A 24,031-nucleotide genomic window follows, 5' to 3' on the forward strand; every position below is an offset into this window, starting at 1 on the left:
ACAAAACGTTTGGTTCTACAGTCCTGATGAGAAATCTGCCCACTCGCACTGTGTCTACAGGAAAGGTGGCAATTTGCACGTAATGCTCTAAATAACGTTACCATTTCTAATGTAAACGTCTAACACACGACTGTCTTAACATTCAGACAATGTAGAGACGGTTGTGCCTCCCTAGGATGAGTGTGAAAGTTTAACGGGGGTGTACACTTCCAGGCTTTTCTCCGGTTCTGTCAGGACGGGTGGGTTTCATAATGTACTGACCACACGTGCTCCTTTCTCGTCCAGTCATCCATCCGTGCGGCCAGCCGGCACTCAGGACGACTCAGGACTGAATTTTTTTATTTCAGTTTAATGAATTTCAGTTTAAATTGCCACCTGTGGCAGCCATACTGGCCAGTGGGGCCCCAGACTCCCGTGTTCTCGCTCATGCTACCTGATGCTGCAGGAGTTCAGTCGGCCCTTTCCTTCCCCGCTGGTAAACATTTAAGTGGTGGTGACATTTGCCATTACAAGTGCTACAAAGTAGAAATTTTTAAAATGTGAAATTACTGCACTGACCAGCAAAGAAAAGTATTTTACGAGAGTCCCTTAGGGTGATACACGTTTCATCTCTTCCTCAGCGCCTCGCCGCTCCACACTCAAGCTGTCCATACCACTCTCTAACCGAGAATCAGGCTTTATCCGGTAATTCACAGTATACTTGAAAGAAGGACTGTAATTGTAAGTTTACGGTACATTAGATCAATCCAGTTGGTTGACACAAAAGTATTTTTGAAATGAAACTAATTCAGTTCCAGTAACACTGATGTTTAGACAGAGTTCTGAAGTTGTTTTTCCAAAGAAAACCATTTCAGTGTGTCCATTAAAAGACCACATCCGAGACCTTTCTGCGGGGACTCCTGACTGGTAAGGAGTTGAGTGTATGACAAGTCACAGATGTCCAAATAATTCACAGTTCAGTTCAGCTCACCAGGACACGTTTCCTGTAGCCCAGTGACACAGTCTCTCTGGACCAGAGCCATAATTTGGGAACTAAACAGCGGTGGGCTCAGGAAAGGCCACGCCGCTCCAGCACTCATGCCTTCGGCTCAAGATGTCATCGTACGCAAGGGCTTCCGGTTTAACAAGACTTTCCTAGGGGCGCCTGGGTGGCTCAGTCGGCTAAGCGGCTGCCTTCGGCTCAGGTCATGATCCCAGGATCCTGGGATCGAGCCCCGCATCGGGCTCCCCGCTCGGCGGGAAGCCTGCTTTTCCCTCTCCCTCTGCCTGCCACTCTGCCTACTTGTGCTGTCTCTCTCTCTCTGTCAAATAAATAAATAAAATCTTTAAAAAAAAAAACAAAAACAAGACTTTCCTAGATAAGCTGACCTGAGTACGGAAGACTTGAGCTTTTGGAGGGAGTGTCGATGGATTGTGTTTTAGATCATAAAAGATTAGCAGAAACCTATAAGCTCCAGAAGTGCACACTTCTAGATATTTTCCTTCCAGCCAAGTCGTGCCTAGACCAGTGTTTCCTAAGTGTAAGGATGCGAAAGGCCTCTTTTTTTTTTTTTTTTAAGCAGACTCCCTGCTGAGCAGGGAGCCCGGCGGGACTCGATCCTGGGACTCCAGGATCATGACCCGAGCCAAAGGCAGTCGCTTAACCAACTGAGCCACCCAGGCGCCCAAGGCCTCTTTTTCTTACCTGGCAGTTGTCTCTCTAGGACTCTCTGATCAACTTGATTAGGGTATTTTATCTTCAGTGCTTGAAAGAAAAAAAGGAAAAAGACTGAGAGCTACCGTGATAAGGATTTAAATCACACACACGTTACCCACAGCTGCCCCATGACCCTCTGTCAGTACCGCTGGGCTCGGATCCTAACAAAGGAACAGGTCTTACTGATGTTGCAAATTCCTTCTATTAATCCTTCAGAGAATTAACTAAACAACAGAAAACGCTGGACCAGCATTCTAGTGCCTCCCCTCCTCCCCTCCGCCTCCTCTCCTGACAAGGCAGCTGGGTGTCCCCGTGTAAGAAAAGCCACATGTTTACAAATCACAAGTCGGTGCACCTCTCGCACGCTCCCCCCATTTATAACACAATCAAATGTGCCGAAAGCCTGGGAATTGCTAAAATGTTCGAGATGAGAATTCAAATGTTTGAGAATTCATCATTTCTTTCAAAACTGGAGTACTCTAGGTACTTACTTAGGAGAAACCAACAATCCCTACGAGCTCCTCACTATCTCGGCACCTAAGGACGCGAATACAAATAAGCTGTCTTTGAGTGTGGGGTTCTTACTCAGTAGCCGGTTTTTGAGCAGAAACGGTTGTTGTGTTTGGAGTTCCCCGTCTTCAGGTGCACCATATTCTGCGGAAGAAGCATAAACAGGGATGATGATAAACCCACGGCCACCAGAAGGAAAAATACACGCACTGAATGGATCGGCCGAGCCTTTGCCTTCCCAGGACACGCCAAGCAGCATCTGCCCTGCTAACCTGGGATCTGTTCCCTTTTATTCGGCTACTTGTTTGTTTATTTTTAGGAGGGATGGTCAGCAACTGCTTCCACGCACGGACCCCTCCATCCGCGGCGTCTCACGCTGCTGCTCCTCAAAGACAGACGCCGTCATGCTGCCCGACCAGCAAGACCAGCCTGTGCCTTCAGATACCTAAGACACTGATGCAGAGCTTGGCGTTTGCCAACAGTTCCCTTGCTTTCGGGGTCCTGACGGATAACTCTGGTACCAGCTGGGACGTAACTCACAGGACACCTTCAGGTGTCAGCCAGATGGTGCCATGCCAGGCTGGGCGCCCGGCCCCAGCCCCGCGCCTGGAAAAGCAGCCTCAAGAGAAGGGCACAGGGAGAGCAGGCCTCTCGGCTCTGACTCTCTGCTGGGCCGGCCAGTGCCTGCATTTCTAGAAATACCCCGTTCTGAGCGGGGAGGACACCCTGAGCCCTGTCTGCGGGGCTGCTCCAGAACCTTCCCTTTCCCCTTCCCCTTCCCCTCCCCCAGGTGATTCAGATTCACCTAAAGTGGCCGGGAAATTGGGCCAGCTAATGGGAGTGATCTGAAAGCAATTCCCCCAGGCAGCTTTTCTTCCTCAAAGATAATGTTCCAGCCTGAAGCCTTTGTGCGGTGAGCAGCTTACATTAGGAAATTAAAAAAAAAAAAAAAACACATAAAAGTGAAATGTGGAATAATAATGAAGTCAAAACAAAATGGGGAGTATGTCAGGGTCAGAGAATCATGAAGTGGTGGCTTCAGGGCCTGAGGGTCCAGGCTGGGGAAGGTAAGGAAGCACCGAGCAGAGCCGGGAGGAGGGGGAGCAGCTGCCGGGAGGAGGGGGGGGCAGGGATGGGGGTGGATCGGGGGCGCCCTCAGCAGCACGGAGGAGAAAGGACGCGCTCGTCAGCACAGCGGAACTACCTGGGGAGCTTCAGAAACACCAGGGCCTGGCTTCTACCTTAACACGCTCCGCACGTTTAAAATCCCCCAGGTTCCTGCCCCCCTTAAAGGAGGAGTCCACCGACCTCTCGGAGCGGGGAGCCCGATGAACACACGCAGACAGGAGGAGCTTCCCCTCAGAGCTGCTCCCCCCCCCGTCCCCCGCCCTCAGCCCCCCCTCCAATGCCCCCGCCCAATGCCAATCTCTCCCAGGAACCCTCAGACTCCCCAGGTTCCCTGCGCCGAGGGAGGCTGCTGACTCTTCCCTAAAGACACCCAAAAAAGCCCCTAAGGAGAAAAGGAGGGGCGCCGACGGTCCCCTCCAACGCCCAGCGGTTGGAGCTGCAGGGGTGGCGCAGGGAGGGCTGCGGCCGCACGTACTAAGGCACAGCAGCTGGTATCTGGGATGCGCTTGGAGAAACTCCTCATGGGGTCGGTTTTTGTCTGGATCCTGATGTCCGCCGGCCTTCTTCCACTCATTTCCGAACGCCTTCCGGTAATCAAGCTCAGCCCCCCGCCTCTCCTCCGGCAGAATCTACAGGAAGGGGAATAAAAACAGGTCTCTTCGAGTACTTCTCTAACACTTGGCTTGTGTTTTGTACCCTGTCCTTCCTCCACTGCTCACCCATGGAGAATCACCACGTTGAGAGGGACAGGCCTTTTAGTTTTACCTTTCCTTTCTAACAGGGACGGAATTCAGGAGTTCACTGAAGAAGAAAATAAGAAGTTCCGTCTTAAGCCGGCGTCCGGCCTGCGGCAGCGGCTCAACACCCCCATGAGGTTGGCCCACAGGTGCCCCCCCAACCCTAGGAGCAGATTATTCCAGGCGAGCAGCAGTTTTATGAGCAGAGTGGCTCAGAAGAAGAGAATAAGCTCTGTGGTTCCACCCTCTTTCTGCCTATAATCCCCCCAAGACAAAGGAGCAAGTACCCAGTACTCCTCGCCCCTTCTCAAGGGGCAGCCGAGCAACAGGCTTCTCCCGGACTCCACTGACCCACGCCGCCTCCTGAGGAGCCCGGAAGAACCATCCCTGAGTAATGCACAGGGTAACAGTTCACCATCCGGAGGGAAACTGCACTGATAACCCTTTGCAACATTCCAATTTTTCTCATTTCTTGATCACTTGTTTCCTACTCTACCCAGCATCCAGTCCTGCTCCCAGCACTCACCTCGCATTTGTTCAGGGTCTTCAACTGACCGATTTTGGCGATGATGAGCTGACGCGTGGTCTTTGCTTCCTTGCTCCCTTCGGTCAGGGGGTTTCTGATGCAGGACAGAGCGTGCAGACTCTGTAGCTTATCCAGCTCGTTGATAAATGGCCACTGAAACCCAGCAAAAGAGAATATGTGAAAATGAACATGTTTCAGACTAATTTCTTAGAGTATGTGAACTAGCAAGAGAAAAGCAAAAGCCCCGAGGCGCCTGGGTGGCTCAGTGGGTTAAGCGTCTGCCTTCGGCTCAGGTCATGATCGCAGGGTCCTGGGATTGAGCCCCACATCGGGCTCCCTGCTCCGCGGGAAGCTTGCTTCTCCCTCTCCCTCTCCCTCTCCCACTCCCCCTGTTTGTGTTCCCTCCCTCGCTGTCTCTCTTTCTGTCAAATAAATAAAATCTTTAAAAAAAAAAAAAAAAAGCAAAAGCCCCTAGTTCCAATCCGAGGCACGGGACTGTCCTCATGCACCCGGCACCCACTAGGAAGACCATGCACTTTCACTCTAGAACCGTGCCATGTAAAATGACAGTCTGCTTACTGTGACTTAAACTAATTTCTTTCTTAATACTTTCGGGTTTTCTGAGGGGAAACATTTCTCTTTCAATTTACAATATTTCTTACTACATCAAAATGAAAAGCTTCTGCACAGTGAAGGAAACCATCAACAAAACTAAAAGGCAACCGACAGAATGGTAGAAGATATTTGCAAATGACACATCCAATAGAGAGTTAGTATCCAAAATAAATAAGGAACTTAGCAAACTCAACACCCAAAAAACAACTGGATTAAAAATGGGCAGAAGACGTGAACAGACATTTCTCCAAAGAAGACATCCAGATGGCCAACAGACACAGGAAAAGATGCTCAACATCACTAATCACCAGGGAAATGCAAATCACAACCACAATGAGCGATCACCTCACACCTGTCAGAATGGCTCAAATCAACAACACAGGAAACAGCAGGTGTTGGCGAGGATGTGAAGAAAAGGGAACCCTCCTACACTGTTGGAGGGAATGCAAACTGGTGCAGCCACTCTGGAAAACAGTATGGAGGTTCCTCAAGAAGTTAAAAATAGAGCTACCCTATGATCCAGTAATCGCACTACTGGGTCTTTACCCAAAAAATACAAAACACTAACTTGGGGATACATGCACCTCTATGTTCATAGCAGCATTATTTACAATAGCCAAACCATGGAAGCAGCCCAAATGTCCACTGATTGATGACTGAAGATGTGGAACATATACACAATGGAATATTACTCAGCCATAAAAACCAATGAAATCTTGCCATTTGCAACAATATGGATGGAACTAGAGGGTGTTATGCTAAGTGCAGTAAGTCAATCAGAGAAAGACAAATACCATACGATCTCACTCATGTGGAGTTTAAGAAACAAAACAAACTAACAAAAGAAAAAAGAGACAAACCAAAAAAATAGACTCTTCTTAACTATAGAGAATAGATGGTCACCAGAGGGGAGGTGGATGAGGGGGATGGGGGAAAGAGGGGAGGGGATTAAGGGTACATCAATCTCGATGAGCCCTGAGTAATGTATGGAACTGCGGAATTACTATACTGTACACCTGAAACTAACAGAACACTGCACATTAACTATACTGGAGGTAAAATTAACTTTATAAAGAATATTTTTAAAATGCAATAAATATTTTGTAACGGAAGGAACCGACAAACTCCTGGTGAGAGTGACAATGAGAGCTCATGCGGTATGCACGTTCTGCAGAAGCCCTTACTTGTGATATCTGATTGTCATTTACTACGAGGTACTGCAAGGAAGGAAACATGGATGTTTTGTGCCCTAGAAAAAAAGGAGAATGAAGTTACACAGCAGAAGTGAAAGAAAGAGCTCAATTACGAGGTACTGGGCAGGGGAGGGGAGCTAATGATCTTATATACCAGTTCCAGCATCCGGAAAATGTATAGAAGAAATTCCAATGTCAGAAAGGATTAGTTGTTCTAATCTGAAATTTAAAATGTTAAATTTGATTACAAAGCACAATAGAAAATGCTATAGGCTATCAACCGGACTGCATCTGTAATTTCTCCCCCGACACCCTAGGTTCTCGTTCCACGTGAAATGCTTAGAAAAAACCACAGAGTGCAATTTGGGGCGCTCGGGGTGGACTCTAGAATGTGTTCTGAGGATTCTACAGTCACCCACCCGTTCCTGGTGTGCATGGCTGCGCTACGTGCTCATGGGTCTCAGGGAGGAAAGAGACATGGTCTAATTTCCCAAAGGTGAATGAATGAAGACTTTTGACATCAGCACCAGGGCCAAATTATTCATTCTTCAGTTACCTACTGCAGACGTAGACTACAGTGTATGCAGTTCACAGGGACATTCTCCACATGAATTCAAATAAAAGTGTCCCAACAGGAATCACTCAGTTTGTGAATTCCATCATCATATTTCCACTGAGAAAGCAAATACAGCATATGATCCATTCACTAAAAATTTCCTAAGCACTATTGCAACTGGCATTTTAGGAGCAAATTACCTGGGCAGATAGGCTATTAGAAGCAGCTGATTTTCATCAATTAATTGATTAGAGGAAAGGTCTAATAATTTGACTGTCTGTAGAACATCAGCCGGCCTGTGGAAAATAAAAGCATTTCAACATGAATTTAATCTCTTAATTGTTTTCAAAGATATGGCCTTAAAATACCGCATTTAGTGTAAAGGAGAGGGCGAGGCAGGAAGCAGGCGGATAGCACCACACAAGGGCAACATGGGGGGCCTAGTGGTGATGGAAACGTTCTGCATCTCGACTGGACCGAGGTCAGGACCCTGGCTGTGATAAGGTACCGCAGCTCGGCAAGATGTTACCGAGGGGGGCATCCAGCTCATGGGTACAGGGCATCTCCGGGTATTCTTTCTGGTAACTGCATGGGAATCTCAAATTATCTCAAAATAAAAAGTGTAATTTGGAAACACTGCAGGGTCACCTGGGTGGCTCAGTCAGTGAGCGTCCGACTCTTGGTTTTGGCTCAGGTCATGATCTCAGGGTGGCGAGACCGAGCCCTGAATGGGGCTCCCTGCTCAGCACGGTGTTGTCCCTCTCCCTCTGCTCCTCCCCCACTCGCTTGCTCTCCTCCCCTCCCTAATTAACAAATAAAATATTTAAAAACAAAATAAAAATAAAACACCTGCATTTGCCTGCATAATAAATAGTTCCGTACAGTAAAATCTCATTAACTTGAATCGTTCAATGAGAATCTGTTGTAAATTTGCCATGTTTAGTTTCAGTAATAATTTAATGATAATCAACAAAAGAGAAAGACAACGTATTTAATTTACTTAAGGAGAACAAGCTTTTACATATACTCTGGTATACCAACCTTAAGCAGATAATGCTAACTAAAATGTATTATTTGAAAAAATAATAAAATAACTAAAATGCATTCTTTGATCCTTATAAAGCATCTCCTAAAGAACCTCCATTTAGAAACAGAAGTTAAATATATTTCTGTGAAACTAATAAAATCCCTGTCTTCAAATATATTTAACTCAAGGCTCTCACTCTGATGGGCTTTTCCTCAATTAAAACCAATCATCAGTTGGCATCCTACTTCATGAAGAGTAAGCATGCTTCCTAATTCTTATTGGCAAATCCTTTAAAAAATCAGTGTGAGGCATCACTGAGACCGTTTATGTATTCAGACTAGATGGTGACGCATGCACATAAATAAACCCTTGTTACCTTTCTGAAATGAAAAGATCATTGGACTTGAGGTACAGCTCCTTAAGGACTGGCCATCCAGAGGCACACCGGAGCACCTAGTGGACAGGTGACAAAGTATTTCAATGACACAGGAGCGTATACAGTCTGGTAGCTGTGAAGGCGTCCTCCGGGGAGGTCTTGAACTGTCCGAGCACCTAGAAAGCAGACGTGCAGACGGGCACTGCGCGCACACTCATCATGTGACACGGTTTGCTTCAGCGAAGGAAGGAACTTGATGTTAAACACGGCTGCTCAGTTCTCAATGCCACCCCGGGTGTGTAAAGGATACACTCATCAGACGGTGTTTCCTAACAACTATTTCTACATTTTCTCACTTGAACTTTGCCACCATCTCTAGCACCTGAATTTCTATGTGCCCGGCCTGTTCTCACGCTAAATCTAAACCCACCACCAACGAAGGAGCGCTGGAGCACACGCACACCGGGAAAGGTGACTTGTCTCTGAGGGCGGCGCCCCAGTGGCATTTCACAGATGAAGGACTTTGCCGGGGAGGTGCTTAGCCGCGAAAATGGAATATTCTGGGCGTGTGAGGTCAGTTCACCTCGGATAGAAAAATAGCAGTGCCAGATATAAGTTCCAAATGCTGCCGGGCGAAGCAGCCACAAGTCCACTTTTGAACCCAGCTGTATACGAGGCACAGTGGACTCCAGGAGCCCACCTTTAAACAAGAAAAGGATGCGAGAATCTTCCGGCAGCTCTGCCTCGGAGCACTTGTGGGAAAACTGGGTGAGCTAAAAGCTCCATCAACAGCTAACACGAGGGCTCTAAGTTAGGCATACGTTAACTGCACTTCGCTATGGAGTGCCACCGCCCAGAAAGACACCCCAGAACAATGCAGAAGGAGCCAAGAGAGAAAATCCCAATCCCAAAATACAAAATTCTACTTCACTACAACAATTCTGTAACTCCATTCTGTGAGTCAGTTTAAAGAATATTATTATTCGGATAATAGGATGATTAAAATCAAGCCACAGTCGATCTTAAATTTCTTATTTCTGGGTAATAAACCAAAGAAATAGGATTACCTCCGCCCATGTTATTCCTGTTTGGTTAAGGACTAAAACCTTCAGTGCAGGAAATGTTCCGGTTCGAGACGGTGAACCCGAGGGAAAGCGGAGTTTATTCTCACTGTGTAGACAAAGAAGTCAAAATGTGTTGATTGCCTGCTCCCAGGAGGCCCGAGTGAAAGTCTCCAAAAGCAACAATTTGGGATCTAATATGAGGAGTTTGGTTTGTTTCGACCTCAGAGTGAAATTAATTCAAAACCAAGGGAGTCCAGGCTACCTCATTTTTAGTATTTGCGATACATGACTTTTTGGTATCTGATGTGCACAGATGTTCTCAGAGGACCGAGGCAGCTGGCTGAGCGTAAGGCTCAGGCGTTCAGAAGATCAGCGTCCAGCTCGCAAGGCTCTGGGCCCCGCAAAATTCAGTGCCCTCTCAAGCGTTGTGCTGATACACTGCCCCAGGGGCTACAATCCTGCTCCGCCAGAGTCTCTAAACCGCTCTCTTGCTATCATGATGGACAAAATCAATCACTGCCTTCTCGATGCTCTCTTGTGATCCTCACCTCAGAAAGTGCTCAATCCTGAGTCATTGTGAAGGAAAATACCATGAAAACACATGAGCCCCTACTTCCAGAAGAGGAGGCGCCAGGGGTCAAAGGACACCCTTTGCCCTATTTGGAGCACCACGGATTTAGGCCCGATTCTCCGCTCTACCTGAACCTGCCTGAGCCAGGTACGACCCACCTGTCCATGCGAGGCTGGCTCGAGTACTTTCATACTTTCAGCCTGGCTGAGCCCTCGGGGAATCAGGTTCTAAGACTGAACCTAACCAAGGGTTTGAAGAGGCCTGGAAAACGGTGCCGTCAGTGAAACACGCAGATTGGTGGACAATCCTTATCAGAATTGAAGGAAACAGCATTCCAAAGAAAATGCTCATTCCTACGGCAATTAAGTGCCAGAAGCTTCAGGATGAATAAGCACTTTTCACAGCACCTCTTCTACTCCCCACTTAAATATCAACTCCCCCAGAAGGCCCAGCCTTCATGGTTAGGCTCACGGGAGACACCAAGATCTCCCAGCTCAACAGGCCCACCCACCTCCAGCCAACCAAAAGACACCCCCCCCCCCAAAAAGGGGCACCTATCTAGCTCAGTCAATAGAGCATGCGACTCTTCATCTTGAAGTCATGACTTCGAGCCCCACGTTGTTGGGGAGAGCTTAAAAATAAACAAGGGACACTTGGGTGGTTCAGTTAAGTGTCCATGTGTTGTGATGAGCACTGGGTGTTATACGCAACTGATGAATCATTGCACACTACATCAAAAACTAATGGGGGCGCCTGGGTGGCTCAGATGGTTGGGCGTCTGCCTTCGGCTCAGGTCATGATTCTAGGGTCCTGGGATCGAGCCCCACATCAGGCTCCTGGCTCAGAGGGGAGCCTGCTTCTCCCTCTCCCTCTGCCTCCCCCTCTGCTCGTGCTCTCTCTCTCTGTATCTCTGTGTCTCAAATGAATAAATAAAATCTTTAAAGAAAAAAAAAAACTAATATAATATACTGGCTAACTGAACATAATAAAAATTTAAAAATTTAAAAAAAAGTTTCCAACTCTTGATTTAGGCTCAGGTCATCATCTCAGGGTCATGGGATCCAGTCCCAAGTTTGCTCCTCACTGGGTGTGGAACCTGCTTAAGATTCTCTCTCCCTCCACCCCTCCCCAAACTCGCGTGCACTCAAAAGAAAAAAAGAAGAAGAAATTAAGTTTAAATACCACTAAGCCATCTCCCCCTCGTTCCCACAGAGATGCCGTGAGGGAAGGAGGAGAGGTCAGGGGTGACAAAATGGATGCCCAAGACTTCATACCTGAGATTAAGAACTTCCAGGTGTTTGAGCTGATCAGCAATATCTAGGACTTCATCCCACGAGGACAACAGGTTTCTTGACAAATCTGCTTTTCTGATATCTCAAATCACACATTAAGGAAGAGTAATACAGAAAGATTCACACAAGACAGAACAGTCGTCCTGATGGACACCTGCTCACCATGGTCCCTGGCTCTTATCGGTGTGATTTCCCTCATCTTGGGAGTCGGACCCTACACTGTTGCCCCTCCTGACTGGACTTCCCCCCAGAGGCTTACTATTGTCATTGCTTTTTGGGTGTCCCTAGGGTGTATTGCTGCACTTACTTGTCCACGGGTTTCATCTGCTGACGGGTTAGCCGCAATGGCTCCCTCTACCTAAGGTCAAAGATCCCACTTTTACTGGCCAAAAAAAAAAGAAAAGCCGTCACCTCTGAATTCTGGAGCACGGATCTTTAACTTCTCACCTTTTACCCTCTCTTCTGCTTGAAATTTTTTCACGAGCACACGCTACTTTACCTTTTTAAGTCACCCAACTCTTCGCTTAGAAATGAAAACGTTCACTGTCATCTGCTGCAGACTTGAGACAAACATCTACAATCAAGTAAGTAAGAACCAAATGTCCTACCCAGTGCCAAACCATTCTTGCAGTATCCAACAAAAAGAGAAAAAAAGAACAATGGTGAGTTTGCTTTATTAAGCGCCTATGGTGCACGCATGGGCCTCGACCCGGGCACTCCTTCTGGTGGCGGCCTCGCGGCCACGCACACACCTTCAGTCTCTGCACTGCGGGAAGCCCCAGGTCACTAGCTGCACCTCCAGAGCAGACGACGGGGGTGAGCGTGGACAAAGGTTCTAAGTGCTAAGAATGATTTGGGAATTCAGAGAAGGAGAAACCAGCAGGACAGAGAGAAAAAGGCGCCTGAGCTCAGTATCTTGGGGGAGTGCGGTGCCATCAAGAGGGGTGCAGCTCAGAACCCCCGGACAGAGAGATGGAAGAGAAGCCTGGGGCAGGACTGGAGCCACTAAAGGAGAATCTTACACACGACTCTGCTATGTTGGGGAATCAGTCATTCTTCTGTCCCCCGACTGCCAGGGGGCCAGGAGCAGAGCAACGAACTCAACAGTCACAGCTCGGGAGACGGCGACAAGTACGTGCCTCTGCAGTATGCCACATACAGACACAGGCTCAGAGAAGCAGCCGAGGATGCAGGAAAGGGGTGTGTGGGTACGTTACATACACTGGTCGTGGAAGACTATCTTCGCTGTGAAGGTGCCATCTGAGCAGAGAACCACAGGAAATGAGGAAACGCCATCTGGGAGAAGAGCATCCGGGCAGAGAGAACAAGACAAGCAAAAGCCCTGAGGTTAGAACGGGTTTAGGTAAAGGGAGTGGGAGGTGCTGGAAATGAGGGTACAAAGGCTGCAGGGGCCAAGGACACGCCACAAAGGGCCTTGCAGGCCACTACGAAGTCTGGACCACGGGGTTGGTTAGCAAGGGTAGGGGTCCAGTCCAGTAATCCTTCACTTACTCATACTCTCCATCGTGGAGGCTCAGAGTATAAACACACCTGCTAGTCTATCCAGAGCACACAGACCACCTGCACTCTGAAATCAGCTCTAAACAACCCGGCAGTTGTCATGAGTGCCCCTCATGCGCACGCACGCACAGGCCAAGCAGCTCCGGGCGCTACATGGTTCCGGCTCGCAGGCACAGACTCTACCCACCCCCTAAACCCGCGCCCCCCCCCCCCTCCGATGCAGAGCCAGCTAGCAGAGCAGGAGGCAGCTCATCCTCCCTCCAGAGGAGCTTCCCAGCTCGGCAAGCGGCCCGACGTCCTGGCGGAGGGAGTGACCTCAAAGGGCGCCACCCGAAAGGGACAACTGGATTAGACACAGACAGTACTTCTGCTTCAGGCAAGAACTCAATCAGCAACTGGAAGACATTCATCACTGTACCTGCAAACATCAGCCGTCACTTGATCATCTCATGAAACCGCATTTCAAGACTTGGGGGACGTTTTCCCCGGGAAAGAACAGCATCGGCAAGCAAGATGTGGGCTCCCCAGGACCCTGCTGACAACTCTGAGCAACCAAACCCACCTACTGGCCACATCTTCTCTGATACGCTGAAAATACGTCTTGAACCACCCAATTCCCAATCTTCTGAAATCATTCAGTAGCCGGCAGTAGGCAGATCACAGAACATTCCAGACACCACCGTGGCATCCTACTCCTTACCAAACACCACCAACTGCTTCGCTTCCCCTAACCATGGAGGATGGGACTGCGTTGGCCCAGCTCTCTGGGGCCCATGGAGGGGCTGCTCACGGGCAAGGTGACCAAGTCCCGACTGAGGGGGTCAACCCCGCAGACACACTGGCTGAGGAGCTCTGCTCTAATTTCTGTCACCACAAAGCATGCACCACAGGGATAGCTAGAAACAGCTGCCTAAGACAGCTGCCCATTTGCCATCTCTTCCCTCGGAGAACACGGATTATAAACTGTCTTTGGCATAAACTATTACACAGAGATTAGGCAGGCTTAAAGAACTGTGAGAAAACCTTTGAAAGTTCGAGAAAGTCTCTTTCATTTGCCAGGGGGATTTTTCTTTTAAACTTACCTCCTATGTTTTTAGTTGTGGGCATGAAAGCAATATAGGGCAAACAGAAACCACTTCTAGAACAAGGTAGAGAAAAGAGACTACAAGTTTTGGAAGGGCCTGTTTTGAGCTCCTGTGACAAACAGCACGAGCGGCATGAAACAGGAGAGTATTTTGCGCACTCACAGGAAGGCAGTCCAGGAGGGCTGGTGCGGGGGCCCCGGGGTGTGGGTGAGGGCTTTGCCTCCTCTCTCCCTGTCCACACTGGACGCTCTGCACACAAGATGGCTGTCAGGCCCCGGGCGCTCTGTGTGCCAGGGTAATGGCTTGGGGCAGAAGGCAGACGCCAGCCAAGTGTGTCCCTGTGTGAGGAGCCCTGTCCAGACACTTTTGCTTCACATTTCCTTGGCTGGGGGGGGAGTCACAAGGCCTCACCTGAAGGCAGAGGGGTCCGGGAAGGTAAATAATTTCCCGGGGTGGCGACTGGCCCAGGGGAGACGCAGATGCCCTGAGGAAGAAAGTCGGGGAGAACAGACACCAGGTGGGCTACTGGCCGTGTCCGGCACGAGCGTCAAGTTCAAAGTCAGGTTCGCAGTGAAAAGGATACTGGCACATGCTTTGGCAATTGTTCCTCTGTCACCAGCACAATTCACTGCACAGTTCCTCAGAGAAATTTCTTGCAACTTGCTCAGCTGACTGCATGAAAAACATATAGTTCACACGTATGCATAAACATGTACACGGCCACTGGCCCTTTAAAAAGTTAAAAAGCATTTCACAGAAGAAGTTACCAAAAATAACCAGTACCAGTACCCACCAGCCAGTTTCAGAAATAAAGCTTTACTAAAAGAGAAGAAAAAGAAAGCATTACACACACTACAAATATAACTGAAGTCCTTCGTGTCCCATTCCAGGATATTCCTTCCTCCTCTGCTCCCCCACACTGGGTGCTTGTTTAAACTTAAGCATTTAATAGTTTTACTACACATTTCCATATCCCTAAACAATCATAGCATTTTATCTATAATGAAACTTGATATAAATGGTATCCTACTGTATTTATCCTCCTCCAAGCTACTTTTTCCCCCCAATGGTATATTGTTCAGCAGTGAGATTCAGCTACGTCAACCCATGTGCTCTAGAGCATTTGTTTTCATATCTTATAGACCACAGTTACTTTATTTACTCCTCTGCTGACATTTATATCATTCCCAGCAGGGCTGAAGTAAACATTATCGTATGCTTCTCACATTCACTTGTGAAAGTCTCTCTAGGGTTATATCCCAGAGAGCGTGCATATCTTCAGCTTTACTAGATAATCTCAGAAGCCACGTTTTAAGTGTAGAGGATCTGCATTAATCCTAATCCCACCACTTCCTTGGGCCTTAGGGAGTTAGAATCTCTGTGCCTCGGATTCCACAGCTTTAAAATGCTGTGGTTTATGCGCTTGTTCAAGCAGCATTACCGCTATAGCCCAAGGGGGGAAACAACCCAGATGTCCATCGATAGATGAATGGATAAACTAAGTATGGTACGTCCATTCAATGGAATACTACCCAGCCTTAAAAAGGAAGGAAATGCTGACATACAATACAATGTGGATAAATCTGAGGACATTATGCGAAGGGACAGAAGCCAATCACAAAAGGACAATACTGTAGGATTCCACTTATGTGAGGTCCCTAGAGGAGTCAACTTCACAGAGACAGAAAGTAGCATGGTGGCTGCCGGGGGCCAGGGGCTGCTGTTGGAGTGGGACAGAGTTTCATTTTGGGAAGGTTCTGGAGATGGATGGAGAGGATGGCTGCACAACACCGTGAATGTACTTAGTGCTACCAAACTATACACTTAAAAATGGTTAAGGTGGTAAATTCTGTATTGTGCTTTTTACAATTTTTTAAATGCTATAATTTAGTATTTGTGAAATCTCAGAATACTGCCTGACATACAGTAAGTTATTTTGTAAGTATTTATAAAAATAAACAAAAAACTGACCACCCTTGGGGGAAACACTCCGATCGAAACGCCAGGCATGTGCTATTACAGTAATGAGAAACTGGGGAAAGGCAGCAACAAAGGTCTAGGGCAGAGGCTCCCAAACTGGCTCAAGTTCACAGCGCCCTTGGTGTTTCAGTAATTTTTTCAGTGTGCCCGTAAGTCAAAACAAAACAAAACATGGGGGCGCCTGGGTGGCTCAGTTGGTTAAGCGACTGCCTTCGGCTCAGGTCATGATCCTGGAGTCCCGGGATCGAGTCCCGCGTCGGGCTCCCTGCTCAGCGGGGAGTCTGCTTCTCCCTCTGACCCTCCTGACCCTCCCCCCTCTCATGCTCTCTCTCATTCTCTCAAATAAATAAATAAAATCTTTAAAAAACAAAACACACCACAGTTTACATTTAGTAAGTAGTTAGGGCCAAACAACATAATAATTATGTGTGTCCTTCAAACTGAGTGTCAGTTGGGCCCAGCACAACTTCCTAAACCCTGGAATCAGATTGGACATCGCTACCTTCATGTCTTGTTTCACGATGCTTTTCAGGAGATACTTGCTTTTTATCACAGGAACACCAAAAACCCAGCTTTGCAAGCATGGGACACCAATAAAAGGATTTGTAGGATTATCACGAAACTGAACAACTTCAAACTAATAGTTTGCTCCGTGTCCAACAGAGGCCACTGTTTCCCTCTAAAATTAAAAATACCCGCTGTGCCCACTGAGTTGGCTGCAGTGCCCAGGGAAACCTTGCCACAGAACTTGGGAACCCAGTTCTCAGCACAGACCTCACTTCAGAGCCAAAGCCGTCTCCAAGAGAAGTGATACATACTGGCTTTTATTGGGGTTTTTTAAATTCCATTTCCATAAGTCTTAGTGGTACAAACTCAGAGCTGGTCAGCTGGATATCGTTAAGGAGATACCACGATGGCTTCAAGTGGAGGATTCTTTCCAGTATTGACCCACAGTCTCCCGTGTTAGCCACAGCAGGTCTAACAGCTTAGGTATTGTTTCGTAAAGGAGGAGACTCAGGCTTAGAACTTAGAAAGTGTCAGAGCTAGAAGGTGGCTAACGTCTGAACCCAGCCTGACTCCAACACTGGGTCCGTTCCAAGGGAAACACTAGCTAACTATGAAATGCCATGATACTCCAGTAGTTAGGTCATGCACTAAAAGAATTCATGAGTTATACAGTCGTTCATAAGCTAGGGGAGGAAAATCTGTTTGCAATTTTCACAGAGCCATGGTATTCAGATTAGCCAGTAAGAAAAAATATGCTTCTTTTGGGGTAAAAGATGTTTCAATATTTGCACCTTTTTTCCCCCCCCAATAGTTGCATTTTAAATGGGAAGATGAAGCAAAGAACTCCAACCCTATAAAGCACATAGTTCTTTAAATCCAAGTAAACCAGTAGGATCAAGAGCAAAAAAGATCCATGAAAGTTATCTCTCAGTGGTAGCATGAGTCACGACTTCCTTTTGTTTGATTTCTATTTTCTAAATTCTCAATAGTGAGTGTAAGCTGCTTTGTAATTAACGGTCAAGTTTGGTTTTTTTTTTTTTTAAATCTCGATTTATTCTGAGTTTTCCTCCTTCACTTATTTTTTATTGAAAAAAATCCCATATAGGAAGAGTATATGCATTAGCCTACCTCTACATCAGTACACATCTCAGTGATTTTAAATAAATACACACAGGTCACCATCACCCAGATCAAGAAATACATCCCCGGAACTTGGGAAGTCCTCTTTGTGCCCCTGACCCTTGCTTCCTCCCCTCAAAACCGTCTAGCCTGACTTCTAACACTATCGATCAGTTGTGCCCGTTGTTGACCTTCATACAGACAGAATCATTCAAGGTGTACTTCCTTGGGCTGGACGCTATGTTAATGAGATTTCACCCGTATTGTTGCCGCGAGCAGTTATTTTTGCTCACATTCACTGCCACTGAATGAATACAGCATAATTTATTTATCCATTCTATGTTTATAGGTATTTGGATGGTTCCTCTGAGTTTTCTGTTGTTGTTGCTAAGGCTGGTCACCTATGCTAAAAAGCAGAGGTATCCAGAAATGAATTTATTCTTCAACATGGTCACCACGTGCACTTTACATCTGGTGTCATGTTAAATCTTCACAATAACGGCAAAATAAGATAGCAAATAAATGGACTTAAACAAAACCACAGTTTATTTGACTTGAGAGGCAGAGAAAGTAAGAAACCAAGTGGCTACCAATGTACTCTCCACTGTGGCCACCAGGGGGCACTACTAGGCCACCTTCTCCGGGTCCGGGTCAAACACCACAGCACTGACCGTCTGAAAGGTTCTTGTGCAGTTGTGTTTTTGTGGAACATCAGCTTCTACTCACTGTGATTCAGCCTGTGCATCGGAGTGGGCAGAAGGCCTCTTCACAGAACCAGTGTACAGAGAGTTTCAGAGAATGGAATGTTTGCACTCAGCAGCTTTATAGGGTGTTTAGTGTCCCTCACACTTCTACATAATAATTTGGGGTACTTCTTAAAAGCAAGAGCCCATGGTATTCTGATCCAGGTCTAGGATGGGGCCCAGGATTCTGCAATTTCACAAGCACCCCAGGGAAGAAAGGGTGTGCGTCCAGAAATGGAAATTAACTCGGTTCTAGATGGGCCCAGCATGCCACATGGCAGTTAAAAACTTAGAGCTCTGTTTCCCCTTCTGACTTATCACCCCGCTAGAAATGTCACCATGAAATAGAAAAGGACCAAAATGTCAATCTCAGTTACTTATTAGACAAGATGGCTGGTATAAATATTAGTGATGGGCAAACTAATGTTTTAATTCCAATCCAGAAAAGCCCAACAACCCTACACTAAATTAAGAATTTTAATTTCCCCAGGGCGCCTGGGTGGCTCAGTTGGTTAAGCGACTGCCTTCGGCTCGGGTCATGATCCTGGAGTCCCGGGATCGAGTCCCACGTCGGGCTCCCTGCTCAGCAGGGAGTCTGCTTCTCTCTCTGACCCTCCCCCCCTCATGCTCTCTCTCTATCTCATTCTCTCTCTCAAATAAATAAATAAAATCTTGAAAAAAAAAAAAAAAAAAAAGAATTTTAATTTCCCCAAAGACTCAGTCCTCGGATTCCTCTGATTTCAATTTGCTGTTTGTGCAGAAAGGACAGACCAATTTGGAGGCAAAGTTTTGAGTATCAACATACAGTCTGCTGAACTTCAATTCTGAACAGTGATGAAACCGTCAAAGTCATTTCTGCCGCTATCAAGCCTACGTACCTTTGCTGTTTTATAATAGAGTCAAACCCAATAGTTTCCACGGGTTTATTTCCAATTATAACGATTTGCTCTTTTACATCCTCCTCTGGTCCATCTTCTAACACATAGCGATTCTTCACTGCAGTGAGAAAGTCCACTCCAAAATTTACTTTGTTGGGACGAATAAAGGATCCTCCTGTTGGATGCCTGGAAAAAAAGAGAAATAGAACAGATAAAATATCATCAATGGGGACATTTAAATAAGATGACACATTCAAGGGGCCCCTGGGTGACTGAGTCGGTTAAGCGTCTGATTTGATTTCGGCTCTCAGGGGTGTGAGATCGAGACCCGCGTTGGGGAGTTGGTGTGAGGATTCTCTCTCTCTCTCCCTCTTCCTCTGCCCCCCGCCTGCTCGAACACACTCTCTCTCTCCCTCTAAAATAAATAAATCTTTAAAAATTTTTTTTTAAATGACACATTCGAAAATCCTTTATAAACTGTCAGTCTGCCACAAATGTAAAATGCCTACATTTACAAATTTGTTTATAAATATAGTAGCAAACAAAAGCAATTATAAATTTTTTTTCAAGGTTTTATTTTTAGGTAATCTCCACACCCAGTGTGGGGCTTGAACCTATAACCCTGAGCTCAAGAGTTGCACGCTGTACTGATTGAGCCAGCCAGGTGCCCCAGCAATCACACAATTTTAAAAAATAAAGAAAAAGAAATTATCATCCACCAGAATGGCCATAAATGCAGTGTTCTGAAGGTGTGCAAAATTTTCTCTATGCTGAAAAATCAAAATCAGCATAAAAGGGAAAGTAATATACAAACGTATAATCGATATGATTGATCAAAAAGGGTTGTGAGCTTATACAAGCGTAGTAAGTCCCAACAGATAAACAGACAAGGAATATGGGACAATTCACATAATAGGAAACAGAAGTATTAAATCCACAGGGGAAAGTTTTACCTTGCTCATGATTAAGAAAGGCAAATTCAAATAATGAAACTCTTTTCAATAAAACTGGCAAAAATAAAGAAAAATCCTAACACCTCAAAGACTGCAAGGCCAGGTTTGGTTTTGATTGTATAATCATACTCCTGAGAACTTGTCAGCAGGCAATAATTTAAAAATAAAAAACAAAATTGCATTTACAAAGATTCCGTATAATAGCATTTATTTGTAACTGAGGAACTCTGGAAACCATAAAAAAGCCCAGCTGGATAGGAACTATTAAGTAGACCAGACAGATGTAGTCATTAAAAATTCTAGCTGTAACACTTAATAAAATTACTCACAAAATAATGTTGAGATTTCTAAACACTGAACCAAATATACATGACACAGCTATAGAGGAATCACATCTACAGACAGACAAAGGTTGAATGACGCAAAGATGAAAACATTTGTGGGTAACAGACTTAGGTACAAAACGTGAACTAAATATATTTTAAAAGGTTAAATATGGGGCACCTGGGTCGCTCAGTTGGTTAAACTTCTGCCTTCAGCTCAGGTCATGATCCCAGGGTCCTGGGATCGAGCCCCGCATCAGGCTCCCCGCTCAGCGGGGAGTCTGCTTCTCCCTCTCCCTCTGCTGCTCCTCCTGCTTGTGCTCACTCACTCACTCTCTCTCTCTCTCTCCCCCTCTGTCAAATAAATAAATAAAATCTTAAAAGGCTAAATATGGGGCTAAAAGAGAGATGTGGGAAGAATTCTACAGAAATATAGGATATTTCATCACAATTTCTATTCAGGTTTTAGAGCAATTTTTAGTAGATTTAATACTAAGACTAATCATATTACTGTATGTAATGACCACTTTGTCAGGCTTTTCAAGAGATTCAAAATGGGTCTCTGGGCCCCTTAAATTTCAGGCTTCAGCATTACATCATGGCAATGAGACCTTATTTTCAGGATGATCTAAGTAACCACTATAAAACAGTCGTAAATGTTATTATCATTTGATCACTTAGGAGAATGATGAAATACGTATATTGCCAAAAATTATATTATAAACACTATTTCAGCTCATAATCTTTGACTCTTAAAGAAATCAAAGCTAGCTAGAAGTCACCATAAGTAAAAAGGATGAAAACTCAGACTGATAAATTTCATCCATATAAACACCCACTTTTCTAAAGTGGGTCCGCAGAGATGACCACAGTGTAAAAGGGGCTTGTGATCCCCAAAAGTTAGAAGTGATGCCACGGGTAAGAAGAAATGGCCCAGAGGTCGTTGGAACCCCAGAGTGTGCGGTCCTGGAAGCCGGTGAAGAAAGTGGACAACCAGGTCCAGCACTAGGGAAGGATGCAAGGTGACAGCTGAGGCTGGCCACCAAATCTAGCGCCTGGAAGTTAACCCTGGTAGAAGCCGTGGGGTAGCAGCCCAGTGGGCAAGTTCCAGACACTGAGAGGACAGGGGGCCCTGGCTACTCTCATCCCAAGGGGCTTTACTGCAAAGGGGAGAAGAGCACAGGGCAACGGCTGCAGGAACACAGGGTATCAGAAGAGGGAATGTCTGATGATGGGTGGGCGTATCAGATCTGTATGCTGCTGAAAATAATCCAGTGGTGAGGGGAGAACTGATGATGCAGGAAATTAAATTCTCTGTTGCAGTAAAATCAAGTTGAGTCTGTACAGTATGTTGTGATATCAGAGGATCACAGACTACCAGAAGCTTCCAAGAAAATGTTACATTTTAACCCTAGGAAAGGTTCATGTTGTAAAAAACAGTTCTGGGAGTGCCTGGGTGGCTCAGTCAGTTAAACTTCTGCCTTGGGCTCAGATCATAATCTCAGGGTCCGGGGATGGAGCCCTGTTAGAGCTCTGCACTCAGCAGGGAGCCTGCTTCTCCCTCTCCCTGTGCCCCTCCTACCCCTCTCAGGCACGCTTGCTCTGAGAGAAAGTATTTTTAAAAGATTTTATTTATTTACTTGTGTGTGTGAGAGAGAGAGAGAGAGCATGAGCAGGGAGAGGGGCAGAAGGAGAGGAAGCAGCAGACTCCCCACTGAGCAAGGAGCCCGATGCAGGACTCAATCCCAGGACCCCGGGATCATGACCTGAGATCAAAGCAGATGCTTAACCGACTGAGCCACACAGGCACCCCTAAATAAAATCTTTAAAAAAAAAAAAAGTGCTGTTTTAAGAAGCACAGTTATGCTACTCAGCTAAAGAGATCAAATACAGCCAGCATCATTTTTTTTTTAAGAGTTCAAAGGGATCTACTTCAGAGATCATCTAGACTAGGACTTCATAAACATAACCTAACCTTCTAAACATCTAAATATAATCAGAAAGTCCTCTGAAAATCTTACTGGTGGGGCACCTGGGTGGCTCAGTTGTTGGGCGTCTGCCTTCGGCTCAGGTCATGATCCCAGGGTCCCGGGATCGAGCCCCACATTGCGCTCCCTGCTTGGCGGGAAGCCTGCTTCTCCCTCTGCCTCTCCCCCTGCTTGTGTTCCCTCTCTCGCTGTGTCTCGCTCTGTCAAATAAATAAATAAAATCTTTAAAAAAAAAAAGAGGGGCGCCTGGGTGGCTCAGTTGGTTAAGCGACTGCCTTCGGCTCAGGTCATGATCCTGGAGTCCCTGGATCGAGTCCCGCATTGGGCTCCCTGCTCAGCGGGGGGTCTGCTTCTCCCTCTGACCCTCTTCCCTCTTGTGCTCTCATTCTCTCTCTCTCAAATAAATAAAATCTTTTAAAAAAATAAATAAATAAAAAATAAAAAGAAAATCTTACTGGATCCTAGGAATCTGCTTGTTTAGAACAGTGCTCCAGGGCATTCTGATGTCGGTGGGCCTCATGTCCCACCTTAAGAAACTCTCATCTAATCCAGCCCCGTTTCAGTTGGGGAAACTGGGGTCCACTGTTAGAGGTATCACAGCCGTGACCAAAAACCTTGGATTTCTGACTACTAGTGTACTATCCTTTCCCACATTTCTGTCTGGGTTTATAGATACAAATCGACGCTTTATTTTGGTAAATTAAACACATTCCCTAACTTAAATTTCTAATCAACATGTATCTTCCCTTTTTTTTTTTTTAAGTTTTATTTTTATTTAAGCAATCTCTACACCCAATGTGGGGCTCAAACTTACGACCCCAAGATCAAGAGTCACCACACTCTTCCGACTAAGCCAGCCAGGCGCCCTGACAGATATGTTCCTAAGATGGGAGGCAGGAGCAGGATGGAGATGGTACAGCTTTGGAGTCAGACAAACCTGGGATCCCTCTGGGCTCCATTACTTACTGGCTATGCGACTTCAGGGAGGCGATTTTATGTTCTCAGCCTGAGTCTCCTCATCTATCAAGCCCTATCAAATGAGGTTATTTATAAGGACTAAATAAGCCATAATAGATAAACCATCACTATATTGCCTAGCATAAGCTTTTCTATACGCACACACACAAACATCAAGGCAGCAGTCCTTTCTAAACAGTATTGTATCTAATATAGCATTAAACATAAGCCGACATCTTCTGAAACGCTGGGATATTGCAGAAGCCACACTCTCTACACTCAAGCAGGGGCTGCCAAATGTGTTCAGTTGGGCTCCTATGGTGTCTAGTATCAATGACATCATGACATAACAATTTCACCATATGGACTATGTACGGTTTTGCTAAGAAAAACTACAGTTACTAACATATGCAAGATAAAGTTCTTACGCAACCTCAGGCAAAGTTGTTCTCCACTGCTACGTAAAAACTGCCCCAAAGCATAGCGGCTTAAAACAATGGTCTGCTCTTTCTTGTAATTCTGTGGGTTAGCTTGGCTCAGCTGAACTGTCCTTGTTTCTCATGGGGTCAGGTGACACGATCCGGGTGACTGCACTCAGCTGGGAGTCAGCTGAGGCTTTAACAATCCAAGATGGTTCCAGTGAGATGACTGGCACCTGAGCTAAGTTGGCTTGCAATCACAGGGGG

The 24,031-nt window shown here is 46.2% G+C and overlaps 1 protein-coding gene across 1 annotated transcript in view; it reads right to left on the minus strand.

Annotated features, from left to right (window-relative positions):
- TBCE (tubulin folding cofactor E) overlaps positions 1-24,031 on the minus strand; it is a 92,827-nt gene that overhangs the window by 1,498 nt on the left and 67,298 nt on the right. Inside the window, exons 4-15 of the mRNA XM_021696167.2 lie at positions 19,125-19,310; positions 14,481-14,569; positions 11,274-11,373; positions 9,432-9,534; positions 8,365-8,441; positions 7,162-7,257; positions 6,560-6,624; positions 6,397-6,461; positions 4,598-4,750; positions 3,810-3,963; positions 2,282-2,350; positions 1,685-1,744 (exon numbers count right to left, since the gene is read on the minus strand). Of these exons, the coding sequence (XP_021551842.1) occupies positions 1,685-1,744; positions 2,282-2,350; positions 3,810-3,963; positions 4,598-4,750; positions 6,397-6,461; positions 6,560-6,624; positions 7,162-7,257; positions 8,365-8,441; positions 9,432-9,534; positions 11,274-11,373; positions 14,481-14,569; positions 19,125-19,310 (1,217 nt within the window). The remainder of the gene's footprint in view (positions 1-1,684; positions 1,745-2,281; positions 2,351-3,809; positions 3,964-4,597; positions 4,751-6,396; positions 6,462-6,559; positions 6,625-7,161; positions 7,258-8,364; positions 8,442-9,431; positions 9,535-11,273; positions 11,374-14,480; positions 14,570-19,124; positions 19,311-24,031) is intronic.

Source organism: Neomonachus schauinslandi, chromosome 6 (genome assembly GCF_002201575.2).
Source record: "Neomonachus schauinslandi chromosome 6, ASM220157v2, whole genome shotgun sequence".
Lineage (NCBI taxonomy): Eukaryota > Metazoa > Chordata > Mammalia > Carnivora > Phocidae > Neomonachus > Neomonachus schauinslandi.